The sequence below is a fragment of the Cucumis sativus genome, chromosome 4 (assembly GCF_000004075.3).
Source record: "Cucumis sativus cultivar 9930 chromosome 4, Cucumber_9930_V3, whole genome shotgun sequence".
NCBI classification, from domain to species: domain Eukaryota; kingdom Viridiplantae; phylum Streptophyta; class Magnoliopsida; order Cucurbitales; family Cucurbitaceae; genus Cucumis; species Cucumis sativus.
The window spans coordinates 13,918,316-13,926,963 of NC_026658.2; the positions used below are offsets into that span (position 1 = coordinate 13,918,316).

Sequence of the window (8,648 nt, forward strand, 5' to 3'; positions counted from 1 at the left end):
AGAGATAAATCCATACAACTGTAAGAAAGCATTGAAATTAAGAGCTATAATAGAGGTGAATAATTAGAGAAAAAATTGCTCTTTTGATGAACCATATAGTCCTGTGTATTTGCAGACATCATCCCATAAATTGATAGGACTGTGGCCGCTATTATTGAAGACTCTTTGTTCCTTTCCAACCAAATAACCCATAAAGTCGCCACCATAACGTTGAAACAAATTAAACCTTTCTTAGAGTTGGTGTTGCAACAAATACTATCACATACGATGTCAAATAATAAAAGACAAAATTTATTACCGTTAATTTTTGTATCAAATGTAAATATTTTATAAAATATTCTATTTTTGATCAATTTTATTTTTTTTCATTAACATTTAGACCGATTAAAAATAGATATGCAAATGTTAACTTGGTTTGTAGAAACGAAAATGGAAAATGGTAGTCTAATACTCAAACCTTATGTTTTTATAAAATCAACCCCTCGATATTTTTTATTATTTCAAACATCGATGGAAATACAATTTCATTTAAAATAAATGCATAAAATTGAGGAGGAAAATGAATGCAATATTTTAAACATGTGGAGAAAATCAATATGGTGTGTTCCTAGTCAATCCAGCAATAGTTTTCTTTTAAATGCAATTAGATTCAAAATATTTAAGTATATAATAACATTTTAAAATAAAATAGTTTTGCTATATTTGCAATTTTTTTAAAATGTTGCTATATACTTAATTATTAGTATGAGCATGTATCTAGAAAATTAATTAACAATAGAAGGAGTAGTCCATCTATCTTATGCATGGAGCATGGATCTTCTTGCTTTTTTGAACGTGGACTCTCGACATCTCCGTCAAATTAGCGGCTCCATATCCAACACCTACAGAATAGTTATATAGATCTTTAATAAACTATTATCCAAAAAGTGGTTGAGTGTAAAAATTTTGTTCAATTTTATTTTAAGAAGTCACTTCAATAAATATCTAAGTTTTATTTTTTCTTTTCTTATATATTTAGGTAAATAATTCGTTAGAAGTTTATAATAGTTTTTTAATTAGTATTACTTAGTGTAGATATATCATTTACCAATACATTTAAAATTTCAATAAGATTAAATTATAAACTTAGTTCTAAATTTTGAAATTGTGCTTAATAAATCCTCAAAACATTTAATTTATTGATTCTAATGAATCTCTTAAAAATATTTAATAGTTATTTATCGAGATCTAAAAAAATAATTAAAACATATGAAAACCATTTGTTAAATTAGATTAAAAAATGAACAATTGTGTCTTTAATACTTTTTAGTTTGAAATTAATAATTATATTAATGGGTCGCTATTATGCACATAAGCTTAAGTTTAGAATCTAATATGTTTTGAGGTTGGAATGCTAAGACTGTTAAGGGATGTCGTAATATGTTTTGAGGTTGGGATGCTAAGACTGCTAAGGGATGTTGTAATATGTTTTGAGGTTGGGATGCTAAGACTGCTAAGAGATGTCAGATATCTCGATACACTTATTGATTAGACCTGTATGTATTTTTCTTTTTTTTAAAAAAAGAAAAGAATCTAATATAACATTTTAGTTTTTGAAAGATTTAAAAAGGAAGAGATCAAAATATTTTAGACACTTATCAAACACAAAGTTGAGAATTCCAGAATTTATCAAATGTATGAGTGTGTCAGTATATATATAGACATAGACATACATACGTCAAGTTTATATAAACCTAAATGTGAACGTGAATTTGTAATTGAAAATTAACATAATTTTGAAGTTCATGTCCTAAATTTTTATTATCTTTGTATAAATTTATGTAAAGTGAAACGTGTAATTTACAGATTTGTGATTCACTGCCTTCCAAAGAATGCAAGTTCTTCTTGTGGACGATGGTGCGAGATGGCCTCAATACCTTGGAAAAATGTCATATTAAAAATCCATACACCAATGACAGTCCTCCTTGGTGTGTATATTATATGCATAGCTCGGAGTCCATGGACGGCCACTTATTCATTTTCTTGCTGGCACTCTAAAGCTAATTTATGGGTTTGTTTACAGCCACCACACTCTATACCCTCCTTATTTGATAATTTTCTGCAACCTTCAACGAACATTTTGAGGTCACAGATCGTATGGATCAACAACCTCATTGGCACTATTCTTTGGAATATATCTAGCTTGAAGTAAATAGAACCTTTCAAGGTGTAGACAGCCAACACAACCATTTGTGACTCTGTGAGATGATCATATTCTCCTCATAGCTAGTCTAAGGCAGAGTTGCTAAATCAAATCTTTTTTATAATTATCAATTATGATGTGTATCTATCATATTGCACTAAACTGAAAGGCCTTGGAATATGATGAGGATCCTTTCCTCTAGTATTTTGTAACTAAAACAAGTTAATCGAGTTCATTCCTAAGTAATTAAATAATATAAATGTTAGGGATAATAATAATTCCGCAGCTTTTAATAAACGAACTCAAACCTTTAGCATTAAAATTTTGTTGACTTTAATCTTAACCATTAAATTTTTGTTAAAGCGCAAGAAGAAAGGTATTATTATTATTAATAATAATGCAAATGTGAACGTGAGGTTTGAAACTTCGAAATCTCACAAAACTTTTTGCATGGAGAAAAGACAAATATGGTTGAAATAAGAAAGAAAGAAAGGTAAAAAAAATGAGAATTAGTGAGGGTAGACCCGTAATGTCAAGCTTCAACAACTCTTATATAAAGACCTGATGAAGAACCAAACTCACAAGTTTCCCTTCTCACCTTCTTCTTGATCATTCTCTACATAATAATAATGTTGAAATCTCTAGGCTGTGGGTCTTCGACTCAGGTCGCTTCGGCGACTCTCTGCCATTTGTGGAGGTCGTCGAGTCACAGCGGTGCTTTGTTTCAGCCATATCCAAATGATATTAACCTGAAGAAGCAGCTGATGAGGGGGAAAAAGAGTAAGAATAATGGAGGGTTGAGATTGGTGTCCGGAGGTGGGATAATCAAAGCAGCCTTAGCCATATCCGCGGAACCCACCACCACGGTCATCACAAAAGTGATTGTGAAGAAGATCACCGGAGTAACCTCCTCGTCCAACCTTACGAATGGAAGCCAACCCCCTCAAAAGTTGCTACAGCTTGGGTTCGCTAGCACTTTACTTGATCCCAGTAACTCTCTTTTATTACACACTTATTATCTAAACAAAAACTATAATCTTTATTTTAAAACGCTAATCTTTTTAACCTTTTTACTTTTTCTTTCTCTAACATGTGGTATTTGCTCATTTCCTCCTAGATCCAAGCTATCGTTTCAGTGAGAATCATAAAGACAAATAAAATTACTAGCAAAGACTAGGTGGAACTTTATCACCTGTGCTACACCATTTTTCCTATCACACAAAGAGAGAATTGAAAAGAATATTATCTTTTTGAAAAATAAAAATGAAACGTTAAAGCATTTTAATGGACCATGCATATGGGATGCAAAGATAAGTGCGCATCCGAGGGAGTATCCAAGTTTTTCACTAAAATTATTCAACTTTACGTTTTATAATAAAGATAGTTGCACTCACACTCTCACTCTCACTCTCCCCCAGTGACATCATAAATAGTGCACTTATTGACAACTATAATTGGTTTGATTAAGAAACAAAGTTTATGGAGAATCTATTTAGATTTCACTTTTATATGATTAAATTATTCCTTGAAGTCACAAAATTTGTGGTTTCAATTTTCAACCTAAATTGAATGAAATCTTTATAAGAGATGATGAGGATGTTAAAAGATATCTATTTAGTGAAAATGTTTGGAGTCACCTAGTAATCCAAGTCATATCATTTTCTAAAAAAATGGAAAAAAGAACACATATATAAGATTAGAATTAAGTATCAAATCATTAACGTCTAGATTTTATATATATATAGTTTCTTTACTTTAGAAGAATGTTTAATGATTAGTCAACTAATTCTTCATTTTCGTGTTTAGTATATTTCTTAACTATCAATTATGCATCTTGATCATAATAAGTTTTTCACATATTTGAAAATATTAAAAATTAAATGTTTTATTATTTATTAAATTTAGGTTTGTGTTTAATAGGTAGAATTAGTCATCTTCTCAAAATTAATGTATCCAATAACCATAACATTTAATATTTAGGTTTAATTAGACACAAAATACTTTTTTGTTTTTGTCTTATCACACAATTAGCTTTTAAATATTTTAATATTTTTGACATCTTGAAATTTATAAGTTTATTCCTTTTTTTAGAAACTTTGATCATACTTGAATGTTTAAGAATTTAAAATAACATTTAATCTTTTTGATGCTCAACATGTAATTTAACTTTCATATAGATCTTTATTGAACTGTTGATCTAAATATATAAGAAAAAATCATTCCATCAATTTTCGTAAATAATTTTATAGAGATTCAAACATGTTTCTGGTGTACTTAAATTAAAATATTATTACATATATTTTTTAGACATTAAAAATTAAAATAATATTATATTTTTTAGACATTAAAAATTAAAATAATATTACAAAAAGAGGTTATATCTCAATAACAATCGAAATTAATTTGAAGATTAGCCTTAAAAAATCCATTTCAAGATTTTGAGATGATGTTTATATATAAATATATAAAAATTAGAAGAAGTCAATGATATAGTTTCCCAAGTTGTTGTTTGAGAATAATAAACATTTTCTATATAGTTGTAGATTATAGAAAATGAAAAGGTGATTACACCTTTCAAACTCTTATTGAGATCGAGAAGAATATAGTCCTTTTATAGTTCTAATTAATATAGAATGTAGAATAGGGAATGAAGAAGACTACAAAGCTTTTGAGATTCTAACACTTTTGACGATTATAAGTAATGATGATGATGATGATGGTCTACAAATCAATAAACATTTTTTATGTCCTTATAACAAAATGTGTCAATTCATATTTTTTTAGTAGACATGGAACAAAATATAAGTTTGATTGTATTTGGTGAAATAAGGAACTGGATCAGAGAAGCCCCCTATCACTGTTCAAGCAAAGTTAATAAGTGAGAATGAGGTGGAAGAAATTTACGAGGCAAGTTTGGAAATTAGCTCGAATTTTGGAGAGATTGGGGCTGTAATTGTTGAGAACCACAATGAAAAGGAGATGTACATCAAAGAGGTTAATCTCAACGGCCTTGCTTCTGGTCCACTCACCGTCAGTTGCAAATCATGGGTTCAACCCCAAACTTTGGTTCCCACCCAGAAGAGAGTCTTCTTCACTAACAAGGTCATGCTTAACCCATTTCTTGATCATCGTCCAAATTTGTACTCATAATGTTTTAATTTGTTTATTTTTTCCTCTTTGGTGGCGTACAGTCATACTTGCCAATGCAAACACCTACTGGTCTTAAATCCATGAGGGAAACTGAGTTAACGAATTTGCGAGGGAATGGTACTGGAGAGCGTCAGAGTTACGATAGAATATACGATTATGATGTGTATAATGACTTAGGCGATCCTGACAAGAGTGAAGATTTCAAAAGACCTATTCTCGGTGGCCCTGATCGTCCTTATCCTAGACGTTGTAGAACCGGTCGTCCGCCTACTGAGACAGGTTTACATTACTCTTGGATCTGATCTACTCTCTCTATCTCTATTAGGATTGCATCCATCCTTATTAAAATGTATATGTAATGATTATGTAGATCCACATTCGGAGCAAAGGGCAACAGGAAGCATATACGTCCCTCGAGATGAGGCATTCTCTGATATAAAGAGCAAGGAGTTCACCGCAGATAAGTTTTCAGCTTTCTTACGAACCTTTATACCTCGACTCCAAGTACATTTTGATCCAAACATTGGATTCCCCAACTTCAAGGCAATTGATGCACTTTTTGATGTTGATGGTTTCAACTTGTCCCTTCCTGACTCCACGTCTTTCAAAGATCTTTTACCTTGGATTTTCAAAACCATCTATGAGATTGAAGAATTTAAGTTCCGCTTTCAGCCTCCTGTACCTATGGATGGTGAGCAAATGATCTCTCATCTCTCCTATCTACTTCTTAACTCTGATCATGCCCTATATTTAAATTTTCTTACCATCATTTTATATTAAATAAATAGGGGACAAGTTCTTTTGGTTGAGAGATGAAGAATTTGCAAGGCAAACTCTTGCTGGTCCTAACCCATGCAGTATTCAGTTAGTTAAGGTATTGTATTGGACTATGATACTTAAATCTTGTGGATCTATAATTCATACACACTAAAAATAATATACATCGCAGGAGTGGCCATTAAGTAGCCAACTTGATCCTAAAGTCTATGGTCCTCCCGAGGCTGCATTCAACACCGAAATGATTGATCAAGAAATTGGATCCATGACCGTTTATGAGGTATTTCTTCTCATTTAATGAGTTGATATAAATTTTTAGCTAGTCACGACCAACATTATCATTTTATTTATGTACTAATATATCTTTCCAAATAATGCACAAATGGATGCAGGCAATTCAAAAGAAAAAGTTATATATATTGGATTACCATGACATGTTGTTGCCATATGTGCAAAAAGTAAGAGCCCTTAAGGGAACAACACTTTATGGATCAAGAACATTGTTCTTTTTAAATGAGGATGAAACACTTAGGCCACTAGCTATTGAGCTGACACGACCACCTATTGATGGAAAGCCTCAATGGAAAAGAGTTTATGGACCCAGCGAGAAGGCCACTAGCCTCTGGCTTTGGAGGTTTGCCAAATCTCATGTTCTTGCCCATGACACTGGTTATCATCAACTTGTCAGCCATTGGTTGAGGACCCATTGTGTTGTGGAGCCATACGTTATAGCCACAAATAGACAATTGAGTGCAATGCACCCTATCTATAGACTTTTACATCCTCATTTAAGATACACTATGGAAATCAATGCATCTGGTCGCACCAATCTTATCAATGCGGGTGGAACAATCGAGTCCACATTCTCGCCTCTTAGATATTCTATGGAGTTGAGCTCTACAGCATATGATCTTCAATGGCAGTTTGACTTGCAAGCCTTACCAGCTGACCTAATTCACAGGTAAAATTAAAGCTCACGAGTTTTTATTATTTTGAGTAATTTGACATGTTATCAAACCTCAAGGTGCCGTGTGGCTCTTTACAAAAGGTGACCCTTTTTTTTGGCAGAGGATTAGCTGAGGAGGATCCAACTGCTTCACATGGTCTAAAACTGCACATAAAAGATTATCCTTTTGCTAATGATGGATTGATCTTGTGGGATGCTCTGAAACAATGGGTGACAGAGTATGTGAATCATTACTATCCAGAGCTATACCTAGTAACAACTGACCAAGAGTTACAAGCATGGTGGACTGAAATTAGAACAGTAGGACATGCGGACAAACAAGAAGAGCCATGGTGGCCACTCCTCAACACCCCTCAAGATCTAATAGACATAGTGACAAACATCGCTTGGGTAGCATCAGCACACCATGCAGCTGTGAACTTTGGGCAATATGCATACGCAGGGTATTTTCCAAATAGGCCAAGTATAACAAGAACCAACATGCCCACAGAAGATAATAACCCGACACTTTGGAAAAGCTTCTTAGAAAAGCCAGAGGAGTTGCTTCTAGATGCTTTCCCTTCACAACTTCAAGCAACACAGATAATGTTGGTGATGAGTATGCTATCAAGTCATTCTACTGATGAAGAATATATTGGAAAGGATATGGAGCCATCGTGGGGCGATAATCCAACCATAAAAGAAGCATTTGAGAGGTTTAGTACAAGTATTAAAAACATGGAGCTAATAATTGATCATAAGAATGCTGATTCCAACTTGAAGAATAGAACTGGAGCTGGGGTTACTCCCTATGAACTTTTAAAGCCATTTTCAGAGTCTGGGGTGACTGGAAAGGGGGTTCCATACAGTATTTCTATTTAAAATGACGAAGGAGGATGAGGAAACTAAGTGCTGAAAGCTTTGAAATACTGAGATAATTTAAGTTTATGTATGAGATATTAGTATCAGTGTGTGACGTATTGTATTAATGTGTTCAAAATAAATATTAATTGTTGTTGTACCTTTGATTAAGATATATAAAACCAAACTTATGTTATTGGCTGGCAGTGCCACATAGCTTAGAAGCAAAGACATTTTTTAATCATACCTCAATTCAGTTTGATTACTCATGAATTTAATTTTAGAGTACAAAACAATACATTGGGAGAAAACTCATCATATATTTGGTGCAATCCTGATTAAGTTCTCCAAACAATTTAACATTAATCAATTTTGATTAGTTTATCCACGTTTCAATTTACACAACTATATAAAAAGAATGGAAGAGAAAATCAATATTTAAATTAAATGGCAGCAATATAATTTTTTTAAAAATATTGATCTCATTCCACTGCAAATTTTCAATTTGATAAATTATTAAAATATTTACGATCCGGATAACAAAATGAGAAACCTATGAAACTGAGCATTTTTTTTTAAAAAATCCAAGTTTGTCATTCCTTATCATCGTCTTTTTTGTACTCTAATGCTATTTTTTCTTTTCCTCCTCTCTATTTTTTTCTTTCTATACTAATTTTTTCTTCCTCTAATTTTTTTTCTTCCTATCGTCCTTTTTCTCTTCTTCTGCATTTT

General features: G+C 32.2%; 1 protein-coding gene across 1 annotated transcript; it reads left to right on the forward strand.

Moving 5' to 3' along the window:
• The first annotated feature begins 2,750 nt into the window (after nt 1-2,750).
• On the forward strand, nt 2,751-8,160 carry LOC101214880 (linoleate 13S-lipoxygenase 2-1, chloroplastic). Its single transcript, XM_004142188.3, has 8 exons — nt 2,751-3,172; nt 5,013-5,284; nt 5,374-5,611; nt 5,703-6,023; nt 6,121-6,206; nt 6,282-6,389; nt 6,502-7,070; nt 7,178-8,160. The coding sequence occupies exons 1-8, from the start codon at nt 2,812-2,814 to the stop codon at nt 7,935-7,937; spliced, it is 2,715 nt and encodes a 904-aa protein (XP_004142236.1). The 5' UTR covers nt 2,751-2,811; the 3' UTR covers nt 7,938-8,160.
• The last annotated feature ends 488 nt before the right edge of the window (nt 8,161-8,648 follow it).